The sequence below is a fragment of the Dipodomys spectabilis genome, unplaced genomic scaffold (genome assembly GCF_019054845.1).
Source record: "Dipodomys spectabilis isolate Male_0828 unplaced genomic scaffold, ASM1905484v1 ptg000559l, whole genome shotgun sequence".
Lineage (NCBI taxonomy): Eukaryota > Metazoa > Chordata > Mammalia > Rodentia > Heteromyidae > Dipodomys > Dipodomys spectabilis.
Window position 1 is genome coordinate 1,670,748 of NW_024871236.1, and position 24,410 is coordinate 1,695,157.

The following is a 24,410-nucleotide window of genomic DNA, read 5'->3' on the forward strand; positions in this document are numbered from 1 at the left end:
GACTTTTTTCTTTTTTCTGTCAAGCATGGGTCTTGAACTCAGGGCCTGGGTTTGGTCCCTAAGCTTTGGTGCTCAATGCTAGTGCTTTACCACTTTGAGCCACAGCTCCACTTCCAGTTTTTAGGTGGTTAATTGGAGAATTTGGTGGACTTTCCTGACTGAGGATGATGGTTTGAGCACCTAATTTTGTGATCTTTTCAAATTCTTTTATTTAAAATATATTAATCCTTGGCCATATGTAGTGGTGTATATTTATAATCTCAGCATTTGGGAGGTTGAGAAAAGAAAGTCACAAGTGTGAGGCCAGCCTTCAGAGTGAGTAGTAGTGAGACCCTATCTCAAAAAAAAAGAAAAGAAAAGAATGTACTCTTGGGTCCTTTGCCTCTGTCAGAGCCTGTGCTGCCCTTGCTCCAGCGCCACATCTCACCTGTCCTGATGGCAGCTGTCTATGACAGGACACTCACACTGTTGCTTACTGCTGTGCCCTTACATGCATCCGGTTCATTGCTCAAGGTGTTTTTATTTTTTATTTTTTGTCGGTCGTGGGGCTTGAACTCTGGGCCTGCGTGCTGTCCCTCAGCTCTTCAGCTCAAGGCGAGTGCTCTACCACTTGAGCTACAGCGCCACTTCCGGTTTTCTGGTGGTTTATTGGAGATAGGAGTCTCACGGTCTCTCCTGCCGGGGCTGGCTTTGAACCGCGATCCTCAGATCTCAGCCTCCTGAGTAGCTAGGATTACAGGCGTGAGCCACCAGCGCCCAGCTACTCAAGGTGTTTTTAGAGGCAGAGGCAGGAAGATCGCAGTCAAGGCCAGTCCTAGAAAGGTCAGGAAGTCAGTCCCTTTCCCAGAAACAACCCAGTGTGGAAGCCCACGCCTGTTGTCCCCACTGATTGGGAGAGAAAGACAGAAGGACAGCAGTCAAGTCCAGTACCCAGCAAAAATTCAAGACTTTATCTGAAAAAAGGACTGGGGACAAAAGGTCTCGAGACATGGTTTAAATGGTAGAACCTCTGCCTAGCAAACAACAGGCCCTCCCTGAATTCAATCTCCAGTACTGCTAAAAAGCAAGTTTGTATTTTAGTGGACTCTCCATAAAGGGACTTTGAAGTCCCTTTATAACAAGAAATTAGTATTTCCAGTTTAAAGATGAAAGTAATGTACTAAGCATCCAGTGCTTTACAACAGCTGTTAGGTAGCAGCCAGCCAGTTACTTCTTTGTGCACAGTGGTAGCAGAGCGGCACAGATGTGAGAACAGTGTTTCAACACTGGCGGACGCCCCCGCCGCCCTCAGCTGGCTACAGTGTGCACACTTGAAAGCCGAAGGAGGCAGAGCATCTCGAGGCTAGCCTGTGCTACACAGTGAGATCCACCCTAAAATCCCAAAACTGAAAAATATCCTGCTCTCATTTGAGTCTTCATTCTAAAGTAGATGAATAGTAAATAGGACAAATGAAGTGTAATATGTGATTAGTAATTATACGTACTAAAGAGACAAATCAGGCAGAAAAGAGCATAGGATATATTTATCTTTGAAGGCACACCGTTGTTAAGGTTACAAATCTCTGCCCTTCTGCTTCCTTGTCCACAGACAGCCTGATTAAGTACAACGCATTGTCCTCTCTGTCCCTTCTGCTCCTCAACCTACGGTGGCTAGAAACACATGCAGCCTTCATGTGTGGTCCCGTGCTCCTGCAGGGCTTGCAGAGCGCCTGCCTTCACAGGTCCAGTGCTCCAAGTTGGGACTCCAGCACTAAAAAGCCATAGATTCACATAATAAGCCTGTAAAGCCTGGAGCAGTTGCTCTGTGTATTCTTTCCCTGCTGACTTTTCTCTCCTCTCTCCTCCAACCTCCCGTAGCTCCTCCCATAGCTCTATTAGTTGAGACACTCAGAGAGAGAATGCCTCCTTTGCCTGCTTGCCTTCACATTCTTCCATGTCCTGGTGTCTGTTCCTCTGCAGTGTGTGTCCTGCTCCGTTCAAGACCAGACTCTGTGTCCTGCTCCATTGCAAGACCAGACTCTGTGTCCTGCTCCATTGCAAGACCAGACTCTGTGTCCTGCTCCATTGCAAGACCAGACTCTGTGTCCTGCTCCATTGCAAGACCAGACTCTGTGTCCTGCTCCATTGCAAGACCAGACTCTGTGACCTGCTCCATTGCAAGACCAGACTCTGTGTCCTGCTCCATTGCAAGACCAGACTCTGTGTCCTGCTCCATTGCAAGACCAGACTCTGTGACCTGCTCCATTGCAAGACCAGACTCTGTGTCCTGCTCCATTGCAAGACCAGACTCTGTGTCCTGCTCCATTGCAAGACCAGACTCTGTGTCCTGCTCCATTGCAAGACCAGACTCTGTGTCCTGCTCCATTGCAAGACCAGACTCTGCATCCTGTTCGGTTCAAGACCAGACTCTGTGACCTGCTCAGTTCAAGACCAGACTCTGTGTCCTGCTCAGTTCAAGACCAGACTCTGTGACCTGCTCCATTGCAAGACCAGACTCTGTGACCTGCTCGGTTCAAGACCAGACTCTGTGTCCTGCTCCATTGCAAGACCAGACTCTGTGACCTGCTCCATTGCAAGACCAGACTCTGTGACCTGCTCAGTTCAAGACCAGACTCTGCATCCTGTTCGGTTCAAGACCAGACTCTGTGTCCTGCTCCGTTCAAGACCAGACTCTGTGTCCTGCTCGGTTCAAGACCAGACTCTGTGTCCTGCTCGGTTCAAGACCAGACTCTGTGTCCTGCTCGGTTCAAGACCAGACTCTGCGACCTGCTCCATTGCAAGACCAGACTGTCCTGCTCAGTTCAAGGCCACACTCTGTGTCCTTAGATCCCGTTTCCACTTTGTCTATGGCCTGCTTGTTGGAGTCACAATGACATTCCAGAAATCTTTTGAAATCAGTAAAAAGAATATGTACTTTAACATCATGAAAGGACAGTCTGCTGAGAGAAATAATCCATGAAATAAGCCACTTACAGCAACCCCCTTTCCTGGTTTTTTTGAGATGCTAGGGTTTAAATTCAGGGCCAGGTACTAGACACTCACTATCATCACTTGAGCCACAGAGCCAGCCCTAAACATTTATTGTTCTGATGTACACAAATTTACACCTATTGCAATGAAAGTGGGCATCACAAAGGTGATGCTGGGCACACAACAATAATGTTCTTATTGGATAGTAACAAACTAATGTTTACTTGGTATTCCATAGTATTTGAGATTAGCTGCTATATGTATTTCTGTATCTTTGGAAAAGGTTCCTCTGCTATCCTGAGAAGTAGTTTTGAGGCCAGATACCCATGGCTCATGCCTGCATACCAGCTGCTCAGGATTCTAAGATCTGAGGTTTGAGGTTCAAAGCTAGTTCCAGTAGATAATCTTAGAGAGGATTATCTCCATTAACTAGCAAAACACTGGCAATAGAGCTGTGGCTCAAGGAAGCAATAGCATGGGTTCCGGTCCCAAGTTAGTCCAAGGCCCAGTATCAGCACAAAACAAAAGGAAAAATAGCTTTGCTTTTAATGTGATTCAGTGGTACAACTAATTAGATGTTTTATTAATAATATTAGAAGTAAGCAACAAAACAATATATTAAAAGAATCAAATGACTCATTTGATGCATTGGAAACAAATGGCTTTATAATGGTTTATCTGCACATATCATGGAGGTATGCTTTCTGTCATTCACATCCAAAGTACTCATTAACAGCTTTAAAAATGAACCTTTCAGGTTGTACCTCGGCCGCCTCCTTCACAGTGTACTCTTTTGCTGTTCTAATCGTCCAAGTTTTTCCCTAAATATACCCCTTTTAAAGGTACTACAGCCCTTTGATCTATCAGGTTGTATTCATTAAGAATATCTTAAAAAACACCTGGATGATAGCCTTTGTCTTTGTTATTGCCTAACAATTAAGTTGACCTTATCTCAAAGATAAATGTACAAATGTGTCTTGGTAGGGGGTAAGGTGAAAGGAATACAGAAAAACAAAGGATGACAAATGAGTAATTTTTTCATGGTAATGAAGGCATTTAAAATCAGTGAAGAGCTCATTCTGGTTTTTATGGCACTCACCAAATTACAGTAGAAACTATCATTTATGTCCTTCCATTTTACATAACCACAGCACTACCGAAAAAAAACAAACAAACAAGCTATTCCATACAATATTGAATTATACAATGTGCAGTATTTGTTCTTGTTTCACCGGATGATCCTCCTCCCTCCATCCCTTCCTTCCTCCCTCTCAATATGTATACTGGTCCAATGTCTGAAGAGGGTTAGTTAGCATTATTCTGAAATTTTCAGTTTTCAGATTGTGTGTGTGTATTGACTATCCAGCATTTCAGTCTAAGGAGTTCTTTTCACTTTCTAAAACATAATTTCTTGTCTGTACATCTCTAATGTTTGCCTGCCATGACTGCCTTCTTTTTTTTAATTAACAGTATGAGAGGCAGCTGCAGGTACTGGCAGATTACAAAATGCATAATTACTAAAAGTAACTGAAGCATATTATGGTATAATTCAACAGGAAGAAAAACATCTGGCACAGGCTGTGTTAATTTGTCATGAGAGAGTTTGGAGGAGACCGCTGCTACAGCCCCGGAGCTGTGAGCCCTGGGATGAATAGTCCACTTTGTTTCAGTACTTTCCTCCTCTGTGGGGTGGTAGGCATCTTGTGCACTGAGGAGGCCAGAATTGGCGTGGCTCGTCCTATTTCATCCACGCCTCGAAAATGACGACGATAGAGGGGAGGGAAGAAATGGCAGGGAAAAAACAAAGGAGGAGGTGACAGTGCTCCATAGGAAATGTGCTCATTCCCTTGCTCATGTGACTGTAACCCCTCTGTACAGTATTTTCACAATAAAAAACTTATTAAAATAAAAAATTTAAAAAAGAAAATAACAGTGATGGAGTAATTATAGTCATTTTTATGGCCCACACATTGGCCTAAAGCCTCTTCCCTCATGTATTAAGGAAGCTTTGCTTCTGTTGCTTTATTCAATGAATTTTAGTATTTTCAAAAGGACTGATGCATTGTAAACAAAGTCTTAGCCATGACCTCAAAACCATTCCATTTCAGTTACAGTGCATGCAAGTGTTCTTCAGAATTGAAGACACTTCATAGCTTCCAGGAGACCAACAGAAAGGGGCCAGCGATTATCATCACGCATCTAGTGCTGACCTTTATTGTTTGCTACAGCAAACAATATGGTCACCTCTTACCCAAACTCCTAGTTTATCTTGTATTTCCCATTTCCATGCATGGCATATTACCCACCCAGTTGCTTTAGCAAAATTGTGTCATCCTAAACTACCTTCATATGCCTAAATCATTGCTATTAATTCCACCTCCTAAATATCATGGGAACCTGTCTGTTTCCATCCAATCACTACAGTTCTGGCTATCAACATTGTCACTTGAATTACTACAAAACTCCTTAGTTTAGCAGAAGTCTTATATTTTCCTGCTGCAATAAGCAAGGTTCTCAGATTTTCAAGTTGAGTCATGTTGCTTCCTTTGTTTCTCCAGTATATTCAGGATAAATCTCAGCCTGCTGTGTCGAGGTTCAGAAATCTTTTCTGATGTGCATTTCCTGCACTGCCAGCGCCTTCCACTCTGTCCAGCTCCCACCTTCTTGAATACTTTGTGTCCCATTCACACTGAATTTTTCAGCTTCGTGCTTCACGCATTGATGACCTTTCTTCCAGACCTTGACTGTCTGGAGAGCTGCGCTTTTCCTCCCTGCTGTGTCCATCTAATCTGGCTTGTCCCCTCGTGTATCATCGGGAAAGCCACTTCCTCTGGAGAATCCCAAATCCTCCAGATGCACCCCACAACACTGTCTGCTTTTTAGAGTATTGACAGTCTACCATAAGCCTGGTGGCTCACCAGTATTTCTCCTGTTCATCAGCAGTGACTTGATCTGCATCTCGTTTTTCTCTCCTTGACACAATGGGAGGAAAGCAACAGGCACCACTTCAGTAGCTTTGCAATTCTGCCAGTCTTATTCTAAGTAAGCACTTCAATGTTACAAGGAGATTTTGGCCCTTTCTTTGTAGCTTTAAGTATATTCTTCACATAATTTTATAAATAATCTTAGTAGGAGTATTCATTACAGAAAAAGCTTTAGAACACATTGATTTTTAAGCAGTGGCGTCATGGATTTATTGTATTATTTGATGTCTAGTTTGCAAATGCAGTCACTCAGTTATGGCCTTCTCTTAAATGAAAGAAGATAGCTTATAAACCCTTTGGAAAAGCAGAAGCAGGATATTGGAAATGTTGTTACTAAATGAAGACAATGTTTTAGTCCTGTATGATGTAGCCTCTTATTTGGAGTAGCTATCCTGGTGGAGAGAAACACACACTAAGAAGATAAACTAATGAGTAAACAAGGTAATTTTAGGATGTTTCAAGTAAGAGGAGGAAAATGAAGAGTGAGATTGATAGTAGCCAGCATGAGGCAAGAAGCGTTAGAGGGCTGGACTGTTTTAGAAAAGTAGTGGCATTTAAACTGAGGCTTGACAGGTGCAGTGAGCTCAGTATACAAAAATGTCAGGAAAGTACTCTGGGCAGATAGAACAAGAATAGCAAGACAAAGGTCTGTTCAGTTGCTTATGAGAAATCATAATAATAATGCATATTTAATAGGAATATACTTTTAACACCTAATATCTCAGCATAATGAAAGACTTTCACACCTTTAAATATGTATTTTTTGTTTTCCTTTTATTAACATAACTATTTGAACCCAGAGCCTTGTAAGTTTGCTGTGTGTGTGTGTGTGTGTGTGTGTGTGTGTGCGCGCGCCAGTTCTGGGACCTGAACTCAGGGCCTAGGCACTGTCACTGAGCTTGTTTTGCTCAAGGCTAGTGCTTTCCCACTTGAGTCACAGCTCCATTTGAGGCTTCTTTGGTAGTTTAGTGAAGATGAGAGTCCCACCGTCTTACCTGCCAGGGCTGGCTTGAAACTATAGCCCTCAGATCTCAGCCTCCTGAGAAGCTGGGATTACAGACGTGAGCCACCAGTGCCCAGCTAGTATAAAATTTTACAACATAGTAGAAGTTATTTTGCCAAGGTAGGGGTGGAGTCAGTCCTGTTGTTTGAACTCAGGGCCTGGGTGGTCTCCCTTTTCATTCAAGTGTGGTGCTGTACCACTTGAACCATAGTTCCACGTCTGGCTTTTGGTGGTTAATTGGAAATAAGAGTCTCATGAACTCTCCTACCTTGGCTGGCTTCAAACTCTGATCCCCAGATCTCATCCTTCTGAGTAGGTTGGATTACAGGAATGAGCCACTGGCACCTGGCTAAATTGTGATTTCTTAAATCATGACAAAAACAATTTTCTTGATGCTGGATCTCTCACGACACAGCCATGCTATTCTGGAAATCGTGATGGCCTGACCTCTCCTGAGTGTGCAGATTTCCAGGTGTGCATCAATAGCAGGACTCAAGATTTTAATGACAACAAAATACACGGCCTGGAGTCTACCATCTTAACTAAAGTGTGTTCAATGATTTGTACATACAAATAATTTTTATACAAATAAGTACTAGGATATGCACATATTACATAAAGAAATGAAGATAGGGTGTGTTAGGTAACTTTATTTTGGACATCAAGATGGTATTTTTGTTTTAAAATTAATAAAGATTCAATTTTAGATTTTGGGCAATTATATGAATGGGTTCCTGCCTCTCTCTCCTCAGAAGCGAGCTGAGTCGACAGAAACTTCACACGCAAGAGCTGCTTTCCCAGCTGGAGATAGCAAACGAAAAGATAGTAGAGGTAAGACCCAGACTCCCAGGGAGAAATGCGCCAGGCCAGAATGCCCAGGTTCTGTATTTCCACAAGCCTCTGGTCATTTCAAGCCATTCATCTCAGATTTCAAGGCTGACAAGTCAAAACAAAGCATCCTGTTCTTACCTTCTGACGCACTTTGCTTTTGAGTTGACCAAGTAGCTTTCTTGAGCTGCAGGATAGGGAGGCCATTTAAGAACAATGCAAAGCCCTCTTGTGTTTTGTTGCTCTTAACTAAGATTTGTGCTACGTAGGCAGGGCACACTCCTTTTTAGCCACACTGCCAGTCTACTTTTCTTTTTTGTTCAGAGACTTGTCTTACATTTGCCCAGTGATGTCCTTAAGCCACAATTTTTCTATCAGTGCCTCATCTGAGCTAGGGTTACAGACATAAGCCACTGGACCCAGCTCTTGTTTTGTTGTTATTGTTTTCTTTGTACCAGTCCTGGGGTTGATTGAGTTCAGGCCCTAGGTGCAACCCTGAGCTTTTCTTTTTCTTTGCTCAGGGCTAGTGCTCTACCAACTGAGCCACACCTCTACTTCCATCTTTTTGATAGTTAATTGGAGATGAGAATCTCAGACTTTCCTACCTGGGCAGGCTTTGAACCATGATCTGCAGATCTCAATCTGCTGAGTAGCTAGGATTATAGAGCCATTGTCTCCCAGCTCTTTTTTGTTTTATACGTAATAAAATTATGTCCAGGGTTTTCATTGATTATTCCATTTTTTTTTTTTAAAAAATCTCCATTTCTTTTTTTTTCCACATTCCTGGGGTTTTAACCTGAAGCCTTGTATAAACTTGTTGAGCATGTTCACTTGAACTATACTACTAACCCTCACGTGGATTCCTAACTTTTTTTTTTTTATCTTTTCCATAACAGAATGAAAAGTTAATTCTAGAACATCAAGAAAAAGCCAACAGACTTCAGAGCCGACTAAGTCAGGCTGAAGACAGAGCTGCTTCTGCTTCCCAGCAGGTAGGGAACAGCAGGGGCTCTGTATGTGTGTGTGTGTGTGTGTGTGTGTCCCAGCAGGTAGGGAACAGCAGAGCCTCTGTGTGTGTGTGTGTGTGTGTGTGTGTGTGCACACATGACTTACATGTTTATACTTAGTATAGTCCTTTATAGTCCTGTACAGCCCTTGAATGGGTGTGTGTGTGTGTGTGTGTGTGCGCGCGCACGTGACTTACTGTTTATACTTAGTATAGTCCTTTATAATCCTGTACAGCCCTTGAATGGGTGTGTGTGTGTGTGTGTGTGTGCACACGTGACTTACTGTTTATACTTAGTATAGTCCTTTATAATCCTGTACAGCCCTTGAATGGGTGTGTGTGTGTGTGTGTGCACACGTAACTTACTGTTTATACTTAGTATAGTCCTTTATAGTCCTGTACAGCCCTTGAATGGGTGTGTGTGTGTGCGCACGTGACTTACTGTTTATACTTAGTATAGTCCTTTATAGTCCTGTACAGCCCTTGAATGGGTGTGTGTGTGTGTGTGTGTGTGTGTGTGCGCACGTGACTTACTGTTTATACTTAGTATAGTCCTTTATAGTCCTGTACAGCCCTTGAATGGGTGTGTGTGTGTGCGCACGTGACTTACTGTTTATACTTAGTATAGTCCTTTATATTCCTGTACAGCCCTTGAATGTGTGTGTGTGTGTGTGTGTGTGTGCACACGTGACTTACTGTTTATACTTAGTATAGTCCTTTATAGTCCTGTACAGCCCTTGAATGGGTGTGTGTGTGTGTGTGTGTGTGCACACGTGACTTACTGTTTATACTTAGTATAGTCCTTTATAGTCCTGTACAGCCCTTGAATGGGTGAGTGTGTGTGTGTGTGCACACGTGACTTACTGTTTATACTTAGTATAGTCCTTTATAGTCCTGTACAGCCCTTGAATGGGTGTGTGTGTGTGTGTGTGCACACGTGACTTACTGTTTATACTTAGTATAGTCCTTTATAGTCCTGTACAGCCCTTGAATGGGTGTGTGTGCGCACACACGTGACTTACTGTTTATACTTAGTATAGTCCTTTATAGTCCTGTACAGCCCTTGAATGGGTGTGTGTGTGTGTGTGTGCACACGTGACTTACTGTTTATACTTAGTATAGTCCTTTATAGTCCTGTACAGCCCTTGAATGGGTGTGTGTGTGTGTGTGTGCACGTGACTTACTGTTTATACTTAGTATAGTCCTTTATAGTCCTGTACAGCCCTTGAATGGGTGTGTGTGTGTGTGTGTGTGTGCACACGTAACTTACTGTTTATACTTAGTATAGTCCTTTATAGTCCTGTACAGCCCTTGAATGGGTGTGTGTGTGTGTGTGTGTGCACGTGACTTACTGTTTATACTTAGTATAGTCCTTTATAGTCCTGTACAGCCCTTGAATGGGTGTGTGTGTGTGCGCACGTGACTTACTGTTTATACTTAGTATAGTCCTTTATATTCCTGTACAGCCCTTGAATGTGTGTGTGTGTGTGTGTGTGTGCACACGTGACTTACTGTTTATACTTAGTATAGTCCTTTATAGTCCTGTACAGCCCTTGAATGGGTGTGTGTGTGTGTGTGTGTGTGCACACGTGACTTACTGTTTATACTTAGTATAGTCCTTTATATTCCTGTACAGCCCTTGAATGTGTGTGTGTGTGTGTGTGTGTGCACACGTGACTTACTGTTTATACTTAGTATAGTCCTTTATAGTCCTGTACAGCCCTTGAATGGGTGTGTGTGTGTGTGTGTGTGTGCACACGTGACTTACTGTTTATACTTAGTATAGTCCTTTATAGTCCTGTACAGCCCTTGAATGGGTGTGTGTGTGTGTGTGTGCACACGTGACTTACTGTTTATACTTAGTATAGTCCTTTATAGTCCTGTACAGCCCTTGAATGGGTGTGTGTGCGCACACACGTGACTTACTGTTTATACTTAGTATAGTCCTTTATAGTCCTGTACAGCCCTTGAATGGGTGTGTGTGTGTGCGCACACACGTGACTTACTGTTTATACTTAGTATAGTCCTTTATAGTCCTGTACAGCCCTTGAATGGGTGTGTGTGTGTGTGTGTGTGCACACGTGACTTACTGTTTATACTTAGTATAGTCCTTTATAGTCCTGTACAGCCCTTGAATGGGTGTGTGTGTGTGTGTGTGCACGTGACTTACTGTTTATACTTAGTATAGTCCTTTATAGTCCTGTACAGCCCTTGAATGGGTGTGTGTGTGTGTGTGTGTGTGCACACGTAACTTACTGTTTATACTTAGTATAGTCCTTTATAGTCCTGTACAGCCCTTGAATGGGTGTGTGTGTGTGTGTGTGTGCACGTGACTTACTGTTTATACTTAGTATAGTCCTTTATAGTCCTGTACAGCCCTTGAATGGGTGTGTGTGTGTGCGCACGTGACTTACTGTTTATACTTAGTATAGTCCTTTATATTCCTGTACAGCCCTTGAATGTGTGTGTGTGTGTGTGTGTGTGCACACGTGACTTACTGTTTATACTTAGTATAGTCCTTTATAGTCCTGTACAGCCCTTGAATGGGTGTGTGTGTGTGTGTGTGTGTGCACACGTGACTTACTGTTTATACTTAGTATAGTCCTTTATAGTCCTGTACAGCCCTTGAATGGGTGTGTGTGTGTGTGTGTGCACACGTGACTTACTGTTTATACTTAGTATAGTCCTTTATAGTCCTGTACAGCCCTTGAATGGGTGTGTGTGTGTGTGTGTGCACACGTGACTTACTGTTTATACTTAGTATAGTCCTTTATAGTCCTGTACAGCCCTTGAATGGGTGTGTGTGCGCACACACGTGACTTACTGTTTATACTTAGTATAGTCCTTTATAGTCCTGTACAGCCCTTGAATGGGTGTGTGTGTGTGCGCACACACGTGACTTACTGTTTATACTTAGTATAGTCCTTTATAGTCCTGTACAGCCCTTGAATGGGTGTGTGTGTGTGTGTGTGCACACGTGACTTACTGTTTATACTTAGTATAGTCCTTTATAGTCCTGTGCAGCCCTTGAATGTGTGTGTGTGTGTGTGTGTGTGTGCACACGTAACTTACTGTTTATACTTAGTATAGTCCTTTATAGTCCTGTACAGCCCTTGAATGGGTGTGTGTGTGTGTGTGTGTGCACGTGACTTACTGTTTATACTTAGTATAGTCCTTTATAGTCCTGTACAGCCCTTGAATGGGTGTGTGTGTGTGTGCACACGTGACTTACTGTTTATACTTAGTATAGTCCTTTATAGTCCGGTACAGCCCTTGAATGTGTGTGTGTGTGTGTGTGTGTGCGCACGTGACTTACTGTTTATACTTAGTATAGTCCTTTATAGTCCTGTACAGCCCTTGAATGGGTGTGTGTGTGTGCACACGTGACTTACTGTTTATACTTAGTATAGTCCTTTATAGTCCTGTACAGCCCTTGAATGGGTGTGTGTGTGCGCACACGTGACTTACTGTTTATACTTAGTATAGTCCTTTATAGTCCTGTACAGCCCTTGAATGGGTGTGTGTGTGTGTGTGTGCACACGTGACTTACTGTTTATACTTAGTATAGTCCTTTATAGTCCTGTACAGCCCTTGAATGGGTGTGTGTGTGTGCACACGTGACTTACTGTTTATACTTAGTATAGTCCTTTATAGTCCTGTACAGCCCTTGAATGGGTGTGTGTGTGTGCACACGTGACTTACTGTTTATACTTAGTATAGTCCTTTATAGTCCTGTACAGCCCTTGAATGGGTGTGTGTGTGTGTGTGTGTGCACGTGACTTACTGTTTATACTTAGTATAGTCCTTTATAGTCCTGTACAGCCCTTGAATGGGTGTGTGTGTGTGCACACGTGACTTACTGTTTATACTTAGTATAGTCCTTTATAGTCCTGTACAGCCCTTGAATGGGTGTGTGTCTGTGTGTGTGTGCACATGTGACTTACTGTTTATACTTAGTATAGTCCTTTATAGTCCTGTACAGCCCTTGAATGGGTGTGTGTGTGTGCACACGTGACTTACTGTTTATACTTAGTATAGTCCTTTATAGTCCTGTACAGCCCTTGAATGGGTGTGTGTGTGTGTGTGTGCGCACGTGACTTACTGTTTATACTTAGTATAGTCCTTTATAGTCCTGTACAGCCCTTGAATGGGTGTGTGTGTGTGTGTGTGTGTGCACGTGACTTACTGTTTATACTTAGTATAGTCCTTTATAGTCCTGTACAGCCCTTGAATGGGTGTGTGTGTGCGCACGTGACTTACTGTTTATACTTAGTATAGTCCTTTATAGTCCTGTACAGCCCTTGAATGGGTGTGTGTGTGTGCGCACACACGTGACTTACTGTTTATACTTAGTATAGTCCTTTATAGTCCTGTACAGCCCTTGAATGGGTGTGTGTGTGTGTGCGCACGTGACTTACTGTTTATACTTAGTATAGTCCTGTACAGCCCTTGAATGGGTGTGTGTGTGCACACGTGACTTACTGTTTATACTTAGTATAGTCCTTTATAGTCCTGTACAGCCCTTGAATGGGTGTGTGTGTGTGTGTGTGTGCACACGTGACTTACTGTTTATACTTAGTATAGTCCTTTATAGTCCTGTACAGCCCTTGAATGGGTGTGTGTGTGTGTGTGTGCACGTGACTTACTGTTTATACTTAGTATAGTCCTTTATAGTCCTGTACAGCCCTTGAATGGGTGTGTGTGTGTGTGTGTGTGTGCACACGTAACTTACTGTTTATACTTAGTATAGTCCTTTATAGTCCTGTACAGCCCTTGAATGGGTGTGTGTGTGTGTGTGTGTGCACGTGACTTACTGTTTATACTTAGTATAGTCCTTTATAGTCCTGTACAGCCCTTGAATGGGTGTGTGTGTGTGCGCACGTGACTTACTGTTTATACTTAGTATAGTCCTTTATATTCCTGTACAGCCCTTGAATGTGTGTGTGTGTGTGTGTGTGTGCACACGTGACTTACTGTTTATACTTAGTATAGTCCTTTATAGTCCTGTACAGCCCTTGAATGGGTGTGTGTGTGTGTGTGTGTGTGCACACGTGACTTACTGTTTATACTTAGTATAGTCCTTTATAGTCCTGTACAGCCCTTGAATGGGTGTGTGTGTGTGTGTGTGCACACGTGACTTACTGTTTATACTTAGTATAGTCCTTTATAGTCCTGTACAGCCCTTGAATGGGTGTGTGTGTGTGTGTGTGCACACGTGACTTACTGTTTATACTTAGTATAGTCCTTTATAGTCCTGTACAGCCCTTGAATGGGTGTGTGTGCGCACACACGTGACTTACTGTTTATACTTAGTATAGTCCTTTATAGTCCTGTACAGCCCTTGAATGGGTGTGTGTGTGTGCGCACACACGTGACTTACTGTTTATACTTAGTATAGTCCTTTATAGTCCTGTACAGCCCTTGAATGGGTGTGTGTGTGTGTGTGTGCACACGTGACTTACTGTTTATACTTAGTATAGTCCTTTATAGTCCTGTGCAGCCCTTGAATGTGTGTGTGTGTGTGTGTGTGTGTGCACACGTAACTTACTGTTTATACTTAGTATAGTCCTTTATAGTCCTGTACAGCCCTTGAATGGGTGTGTGTGTGTGTGTGTGTGCACGTGACTTACTGTTTATACTTAGTATAGTCCTTTATAGTCCTGTACAGCCCTTGAATGGGTGTGTGTGTGTGTGCACACGTGACTTACTGTTTATACTTAGTATAGTCCTTTATAGTCCGGTACAGCCCTTGAATGTGTGTGTGTGTGTGTGTGTGTGCGCACGTGACTTACTGTTTATACTTAGTATAGTCCTTTATAGTCCTGTACAGCCCTTGAATGGGTGTGTGTGTGTGCACACGTGACTTACTGTTTATACTTAGTATAGTCCTTTATAGTCCTGTACAGCCCTTGAATGGGTGTGTGTGTGCGCACACGTGACTTACTGTTTATACTTAGTATAGTCCTTTATAGTCCTGTACAGCCCTTGAATGGGTGTGTGTGTGTGTGTGTGCACACGTGACTTACTGTTTATACTTAGTATAGTCCTTTATAGTCCTGTACAGCCCTTGAATGGGTGTGTGTGTGTGCACACGTGACTTACTGTTTATACTTAGTATAGTCCTTTATAGTCCTGTACAGCCCTTGAATGGGTGTGTGTGTGTGCACACGTGACTTACTGTTTATACTTAGTATAGTCCTTTATAGTCCTGTACAGCCCTTGAATGGGTGTGTGTGTGTGTGTGTGTGCACGTGACTTACTGTTTATACTTAGTATAGTCCTTTATAGTCCTGTACAGCCCTTGAATGGGTGTGTGTGTGTGCACACGTGACTTACTGTTTATACTTAGTATAGTCCTTTATAGTCCTGTACAGCCCTTGAATGGGTGTGTGTCTGTGTGTGTGTGCACATGTGACTTACTGTTTATACTTAGTATAGTCCTTTATAGTCCTGTACAGCCCTTGAATGGGTGTGTGTGTGTGCACACGTGACTTACTGTTTATACTTAGTATAGTCCTTTATAGTCCTGTACAGCCCTTGAATGGGTGTGTGTGTGTGTGTGTGCGCACGTGACTTACTGTTTATACTTAGTATAGTCCTTTATAGTCCTGTACAGCCCTTGAATGGGTGTGTGTGTGTGTGTGTGTGTGCACGTGACTTACTGTTTATACTTAGTATAGTCCTTTATAGTCCTGTACAGCCCTTGAATGGGTGTGTGTGTGCGCACGTGACTTACTGTTTATACTTAGTATAGTCCTTTATAGTCCTGTACAGCCCTTGAATGGGTGTGTGTGTGTGCGCACACACGTGACTTACTGTTTATACTTAGTATAGTCCTTTATAGTCCTGTACAGCCCTTGAATGGGTGTGTGTGTGTGTGCGCACGTGACTTACTGTTTATACTTAGTATAGTCCTGTACAGCCCTTGAATGGGTGTGTGTGTGCACACGTGACTTACTGTTTATACTTAGTATAGTCCTTTATAGTCCTGTACAGCCCTTGAATGGGTGTGTGTGTGTGTGTGTGTGTGCACACGTGACTTACTGTTTATACTTAGTATAGTCCTTTATAGTCCTGTACAGCCCTTGAATGGGTGTGTGTGTGTGTGTGTGTGTGCGCACGTGACTTACTGTTTATACTTAGTATAGTCCTTTATAGTCCTGTACAGCCCTTGAATGGGTGTGTGTGTGTGTGTGTGTGTGTGTGCGCACACGTGACTTACCGTTTATACTTAGTATAGTCCTTTATAGTCCTGTACAGCCCTTGAATGGGTGTGTGTGTGTGCACACGTGACTTACTGTTTATACTTAGTATAGTCCTTTGTAGTCCTGTACAGCCCTTGAATGTGTGTGTGTGTGTGTGTGTGTGTGTGCGCACGTGACTTACTGTTTATACTTAGTATAGTCCTTTATAGTCCTGTACAGCCCTTGAATGGGTGTGTGTGTGTGTGTGTGTGTGTGCGCAAGTGACTTACTGTTTATACTTAGTATAGTCCTTTATAGTCCTGTACAGCCCTTGAATGGGTGTGTGTGTGTGTGTGTGCGCACGTGACTTACTGTTTATACTTAGTATAGTCCTTTGTAGTCCTGTACAGCCCTTGAATGGGTGTGTGTGTGTGTGTGTGCGCACGTGACTTACTGTTTATACTTAGTATAGTCCTTTATAGTCCTGTACAACCCTTGAATGGGTGTGTGTGTGTGTGTGTGTGCACACGTGACTTACTGTTTATACTTAGTATAGTCCTTTGTAGTCCTGTACAGCCCTTGAATGGGTGTGTGTGTGTGTGTGTGCGCACGTGACTTACTGTTTATACTTAGTATAGTCCTTTGTAGTCCTGTACAGCCCTTGAATGGGTGTGTGTGTGTGTGTGTGCGCACACGTGACTTACTGTTTATACTTAGTATAGTCCTTTATAGTCCTGTACAGCCCTTGAATGGGTGTGTGTGTGTGTGTGTGCGCACGTGACTTACTGTTTATACTTAGTATAGTCCTTTATAGTCCTGTACAGCCCTTGAATGGGTGTGTGTGCGCACACACGTGACTTACTGTTTATGCTTAGTATAGTCCTTTATAGTCCTGTACAGCCCTTGAATGTGTGTGTGTGTGTGCGCACGTGACTTACTGTTTATACTTAGTATAGTCCTTTATAGTCCTGTACAGCCCTTGAATGGGTGTGTGTGTGCGCACGTGACTTACTGTTTATACTTAGTATAGTCCTTTATAGTCCTGTACAGCCCTTGAATGGGTGTGTGTGTGTGTGTGTGCACACGTGACTTACTGTTTATACTTAGTATAGTCCTTTATAGTCCTGTACAGCCCTTGAATGGGTGTGTGTGTGTGTGTGTGTGTGTGCGCACACGTGACTTACTGTTTATACTTAGTATAGTCCTTTATAGTCCTGTACAGCCCTTGAATGGGTGTGTGTGTGTGCACACGTGACTTACTGTTTATACTTAGTATAGTCCTTTGTAGTCCTGTACAGCCCTTGAATGTGTGTGTGTGTGTGTGTGTGTGTGTGTGCGCACGTGACTTACTGTTTATACTTAGTATAGTCCTTTATAGTCCTGTACAGCCCTTGAATGGGTGTGTGTGTGTGTGTGTGTGTGTGCGCAAGTGACTTACTGTTTATACTTAGTATAGTCCTTTATAGTCCTGTACAGCCCTTGAATGGGTGTGTGTGTGTGTGTGTGCGCACGTGACTTACTGTTTATACTTAGTATAGTCCTTTGTAGTCCTGTACAGCCCTTGAATGGGTGTGTGTGTGTGTGTGTGCGCACGTGACTTACTGTTTATACTTAGTATAGTCCTTTATAGTCCTGTACAACCCTTGAATGGGTGTGTGTGTGTGTGTGTGTGCACACGTGACTTACTGTTTATACTTAGTATAGTCCTTTGTAGTCCTGTACAGCCCTTGAATGGGTGTGTGTGTGTGTGTGTGCGCACGTGACTTACTGTTTATACTTAGTATAGTCCTTTGTAGTCCTGTACAGCCCTTGAATGGGTGTGTGTGTGTGTGTGTGCGCACACGTGACTTACTGTTTATACTTAGTATAGTCCTTTATAGTCCTGTACAGCCCTTGAATGGGTGTGTGTGTGTGTGTGTGCGCACGTGACTTACTGTTTATACTTAGTATAGTCCTTTATAGTCCTGTACAGCCCTTGAATGGGTGTGTGTGTGCGCACGTGACTTACTGTTTATACTTAGTATAGTCCTTTATAGTCCTGTACAGCCCTTGATGGTTCATTGCTTTCCACGAAGTCTCACCGTCGCCTCCGCTGCCTCCCACTCTTGGGCTCAGGCAGACCCACCAGCTGGCACACACCGACCCTTGCAAATTACAAGGCAAAGGAAACACCTCCTTAAAACCAATGACCTAGCTTCCCATGGTGAAAAGAGCACAACTTTTAAACCAGTTGCGTAATCGAATGATGCTGCTACAGTTCCCTCTTCACATTCTCACTGACTCCCCTCTGACAAGCTTCTGCCACACTGTTTTGTGGGGGGTTTTGAAGCTTTTTTTCCCCCTCTCATTAATTACAGATTTGTCTATAACAAACTTTAAGCTTTTCTTCTTTCATTCTGATGTTATTTAAAAATGAACAGTGGCCATTCAGCATTTTCTGCCTACAAAAAAGAAATGTCCTGTTGAGCACCCGTGGCTCCCACCTGTAATCCTATCTGTGTTGGAGGCTGAGATCTGAGGATCACAGTTCAAAGCCATCCCAGGCAGGAAAGTCTATGAGACTCTTTTCTCTAATCAACTACCAAAGAGCCTGACGTGGAGCTGTGACTCAAATAATAAAGCGTTAGCCTTGAGCATAAAAGCTCACAGACAGTATCCTGGAGCTAATTTTCCTCTGGGAAGTTCATTTTTGTCTTTTCTCTTTGCTTTCTCCAAATCCTCTCATTTTCCTATTCTCTTCTAAAGACAAGACTGGCTATTAAAAATGAATCCCTCTGAGGGCATTCCTCTTAATGCACCAAAGGCATGTGGAGGCTGTGGTTAGAGCCCTGGGCCTGCTGAGCTGGCCCGTCCTGCCCTAGACACACCATGTTCCTGACAGCCTCTCACCACTCTGAGTGCAGCTCTGAGCTGTATTGAATGTCACACTGCACTCTTCTGACAAGAAGGCAACTGTTACAATATGTGAGGTGAAACCTTTCTGTGCAGCAGCGTCTACAGAACGATTTATAAGTATAAGCATTGACAGTCTCAGAGCTGCATTAGTCACAAAGGTCAGGAGATAACACAGTGGTAGAGTGGTTGCTGAGCATGCACATGGTCTGGAGTTTGCTCCCCAGGGGAACCTCAAGCCACATAGTAATAAAAAGGTTCAGTATCCTGAATTTATGTCAAAGTGCCAAAGTTGAGAAAAGACAAAGTGCTTCAGTGCCGTGGACAAGACAGCGAGGGGATTTTACAGGGAAGGCAATGGCAGGTGATGCCTGTGCCATTTTTACTATCAGATCATAAAATTCGGTGATGATTCTGTGGGCCCAACTCTATTTGGATGTGAGTGTCCCCTGGACAGTGTCTAGGCACCGCCGTCAGGCCTCTCAGACCTGTTCAGTGAGCATGACCTTTGGTCCACGCTCGCACCGGATGACTTGGTGAGGCAACTGTTACGTACAACACACATTGCAACACGATCTCTAACAGTAAAGATGTAAACCCATCCAAGTAACCAGTGGTGAGAGGCCAGCTCACAGAGTGACGTTCGGTACAGTGTATAGTTTACAGTCATAGAGCAGTCTAGTATTTCAACATATAGTTATTCCTAAGGCTGGTTATGTAGAAGAAGACATGATGAAAGTGAATGTAGACTTCATCATTTAAAAAAAAAAAAAAAATGGGCTGGGAAGGTGGCTCAGTGGTAGAGCGCTTGCCTTGCATGCCTGAGGCCCTGGGTTCGATTCCTCAGCACCACATAAGCAAAAAGAAAAAAGCCGGAAGTGGCGCTGTGGCTCAAGTGGTAGAGCGCTAGCCTTGAGCTGAAGAGCTGAGAGACAGCGCCCAGGCCCAGAGTTCAGGCCTCATGACCAGAAAAAGAAAAAAAAAAAAAAAGAAATGTATACATGTGTATATGTTCTCCTTTAGAATATCTCTACAAATGTACAAACTGGTTATATCTGAGTGCCATGGCTCAAGCCTGTAATCCTAGCTACTCAGGAGTCTGACATCTACAGAATTGCTGTTTAAAGCCAGTCTTGCAGAAAAAGCGAGACTCCATCTCCAAAATAACCAATAAACAGCTAGGCTAGAAGAATGGCTCAAGTGGTAGAGCACCAGCCATGAGCAAGAAAGCCAAAAAAGTGCAAGACTCTGAGTTCAAGCTCCAGCACTCAGGGGGGGGAAAAAAAGACTCACACCTGTAAGCCTAGCTTCTACTCATGAGGCTGAGATCTGAGGATCATGATTTGAAGCCAACCTGGATAGTCAAATCCAAGAGATCCTTTTCTCCAGTTAACCCCCAAAAGGCCAGAAGTGGAGATGTGGCTCAAGTGGTAGAGTGCCAACTTTGAGCTAAAGGACAGAGTCTAGGCCCTAAGTTCAAGCCCGAGTACCAGAACTTACACATATACACACACACACACACACACACACACCTACCTATAATCCCAGCACTGAGGAAGCTGAGGCAGGAGGGTTATGCATTGAAGATCCTGTCTCAAAATGTTTAAGGAAAACATGCTGCTGACAGTAGCAGAGGACTGAAGAGGACTGTGAAAAGCAATGCGGGTGGTGATGGGAAAGATACCCTTTCATGCTGCACGTTCTGATTAACTTTGATCTAGATGGCTTTTTTATCCACCTATGAAATAAATAAATTTGGGAATTTAGGAGTGAACCCCTCTGAGTATGGGATGTCATTCTTGACATTTCTCAAAAGTAATGCAGACACTGAAGTCTGGAGTAAACCAGAAATGAACACCAAACACAGACCTCTTCCAGGACTTGCAGATAACTACCGATTGCAGCACATTGCACTCGCCACAGCAAAAACAACTGCTTACTGATTGTTTATTTTAATTTCAGCTCAGTGTGATTTCAGTGCAGAGAAGAAAAGCAGCCTCCATGATGAATCTGGGAAATACTTAAACTATTCGTAGTTCGCTGACAGCATAGCATTGGGGACACTGTCGGACTAGCATGAGTGGAAATGGCACTTGCAGGACGTTTTCCACTCTGCCTGCGGGTGTTGAAGAGAGATCCGTGGTGGTTTCCTGTAATTAAGAGAATGGAGCTTGCCACGAGTGCTCCAGTGGAGAATAAATCCAGTGGGAACTCTACCATCATCCCGTGTCCGTTTTAATCTCCTTTTCCCTTGGAAGAACATCACTGTTTTCAAGCTGTGCTAATCATGAGAAAAAAAATTTTTAAGAAAACTTGTGAATTGGTTATTTCAGGTTTTAGGATTTGGAGATTTTATATCCAGTTGTTATTCCTAACTCATTTTTAAAGTTCTCAAGTATCCATTCTGTGAACTCACATGTAATAAACCAGTGTTTTCACAAATGATGCCAAGTGGTTGTGATTCATTTTTACACACATGGTTTCACGGATGGATAGAACCTGATGTTTAATAGGAGTTTAGGATGTTTTTAGTACTAGTCAAGGCAGTGCTTCCTAGTCACACAGCAGATTTTAAGAACCAGTGGCTTTGAGCTGCTGTAGTTGTGGATAGATAATAGAGGTTGTGGATTGAGAGGTGCTCAGAGGAGGCAGGGGAAGTGAAGGAGTAACCAAGAAGAGGATGTGGGTTTCTGATGGGAGACAGGTGCATGTCCTCCCGCAGACCCTGAGCACAGAGGGTGTGGCACCGGGAATGTCCACGGCCTCTGCTGGTGACGCTGACCCGCCTTGGCCACTTCCCCTCCCGCTCCGTCCTCTGACTCCATGGCTGCCTTTCGCTTCTGCCTTCATCTTTTCCTTTACACTTTCTTCACATCTCTTGTCAGCCGTCACTCCCCGATGAGCCTTCCCTGCACTCAGAACTAGGTCCGTCCCCTTGCTGTAACACTGAAAAGTACAGCTGTTCCTTCAGCATTTGTCAAAATTGTAATTAACTCTTTTTCAAAAGCTATCCTCACCAGACTTCTGAGAGCAGGATCAGCTTCTTGTCCTCATTGTAACCCTGAGTGGGATCAGCCTACTCCCTCCATTGCTGTAACTCTGGATCAACCTCCTCTCTTCCTTGTAAACTTGGATCAGCCTACTCTCTCCATCACCGTAACCCTGGATCAGCCCTCTCTCCATCACCGTAACCCTGGATCAGCCCACTCCATCACCGTAACCCTGGATCAGCCCTCCATCACCGTAACCCTGGATCAGCCCACTCCATCACCGTAACCCTGGATCAGCCCACTCCATCACCGTAACCCTGGATCAGCCCTCCCTCCATCACCTTAACCCTGGATCAGCCCACTCTCCATCACCATAACCCTGGATCAGCCTCACTCCATCACCGTAACCCTGGATCAGCCTACTCTCTCCACCATAACCGTGGATCAGCCTACTCTCTCCATCACCATAACCCTGGATCAGCCTTCCCTCCATCACCGTAACCCTGGATCAGCCTTCCCTCCATCACCGTAACCCTGGATCAGCCCTCCCTCCATCACCGCAACCCTGGATCAGCCTCCTTTCTCCATCACCATAACCCTGGATCAGCCCTCTCTCCATCACCATAACCCTGGATCAGCCTTCTTTCTCCATCACCGTAACCCTGGATCAGCCTTCTTTCTCCATCACCGTAACCCTGGATCAGCCTACTATCTCCATCACCATAACCCTGGATCAGCCCTCCCTCCATCACCGTAACCCTGGATCAGCCCACTCTCCATCACCGTAACCCTGGATCAGCCCTCACTCCATCACCGTAACCCTGGATCAGCCCACTCTTCATCACCGTAACCCTGGATCAGCCTCACTCCATCACCGTAACCCTGGATCAGCCTACTCTCTCCACCATAACCCTGGATCAGCTCTCTCTCCATCACCGTAACCCTAGATCAGCCCTCCCTCCATCACTGTAACCCTGGATCAGCCCTCCCTCCATTACTCTAACCCTGGATCAGCCTACTATCTCCATCACCATAACCCTGGATCAGCCCTCACTCCATCACCATAACCCTGGATCAGCCCTCCCTCCATCACCATAACCCTGGATCAGCCCTCTCTCCATCACCGTAACCCTGGATCAGCCTCCTTTCTCCATCACCGTAACCCTGGATCAGCCTCCTTTCTCCATCACCGTAACCCTGGATCAGCCTCCTTTCTCCATCACCGTAACCCTGGATCAATCTACTCTCTCCATCGCCCTACCCCTGGATCAGCCTCACTCCATCACCGTAACATTGGATCAGCCTCTTCAACATTGTTGCAATCTGTGAGCAGGATGAGCTTACATCATTGCATTTTGGGCACTCAGCATAATTTGGGGGACACTGGGGCTTTTCAGTGGTTGTCCATGAACTGAATTGTTAAGGGTGAGATGATACAGATAGTTTCGTACTAAAATGAAAAGGACTCTACATTCTGGTATTAACAACTCACCAACAGGCTCCACATTTCAACACTTGAGGATTTTCCAACAGAAAGGAAGGCTGTCACAGGCTGAGCACGCAGTCATACGCTGAGCACAGTCACACGCTGAGCACACAGTCACACACCGAGCACACAGTCACACGCTGAGCACAGTCACAGGCTGAGCACGCAGTCACACGCTGAGCACAGTCACAGGCTGAGCACGCAGTCACACGCTGAGCACAGTCACACGCTGAGCACACAGTCACACGCTGAGCACACAGTCACACGCTGAGCACAGTCACACGCTGAGCACGCAGTCACACGCTGAGCACAGTCACACGCGGAGCACACAGTCACACGCTGAGCACACAGTCACACGCTGAGCACGCAGTCACACGCTGAGCACAGTCACACGCTGAGCACACAGTCACACGCTGAGCACAGTCACATGCTGAGCACAGTCACACGCTGAGCACGCAGTCACACGCTGAGCACGCAGTCACACGCTGAGCACGCAGTCACACGCTGTGCAGTCACACGCTGAGCACAGTCACACGCTGAGCACAGTCACGCTGAGCACAGTTACATGCTGAGCACAGTCACGCTGAGCACAGTCACGCTGAGCACAGTCACACGCTGAGCACACACACGCTGAGCACAGTCACACGCTGAGCACAGTCACACGCTGAGCACACAGTCACACGCTGAGCACACAGTCACACGCTGAGCACAGTCACAGGCTGAGCACACAGTCACACGCTGAGCACACAGTCACACGCTGAGCACAGTCACACGCTGAGCACGCAGTCACACGCCGAGCACGCAGTCACACGCTGAGCGCGCAGTCACACGCTGAGCGTGCAGTCACACGCTGAGCACAGTCACACGCTGAGCACACAGTCACGCTGAGCACGCAGTCACACGCTGAGCACGCAGTCACACGCTTAGCACAGTCACACGCGGAGCACACAGTCACGCTGAGCACGCAGTCACACGCTGAGCACGCAGTCACACGCTGAGCACGCAGTCACGCGCTGTGCACACAGTCACACGCTGAGCACGCAGTCACGCGCTGTGCACGCAGTCAC

At 44.6% G+C, this 24,410-nt stretch overlaps 1 protein-coding gene across 1 annotated transcript in view; it reads left to right on the plus strand.

Moving 5' to 3' along the window:
- Nucleotides 1-21,312, plus strand: part of Sclt1 (sodium channel and clathrin linker 1) — a 76,145-nt gene extending 54,833 nt beyond the window's left edge. The window contains exons 19-21 of the mRNA XM_042670488.1: nucleotides 7,710-7,788; nucleotides 8,682-8,777; nucleotides 20,830-21,312. Coding sequence (XP_042526422.1) covers nucleotides 7,710-7,788; nucleotides 8,682-8,777; nucleotides 20,830-20,892 — 238 coding nt within the window. The 3' untranslated portion in view covers nucleotides 20,893-21,312. The remainder of the gene's footprint in view (nucleotides 1-7,709; nucleotides 7,789-8,681; nucleotides 8,778-20,829) is intronic.
- The last annotated feature ends 3,098 nt before the right edge of the window (nucleotides 21,313-24,410 follow it).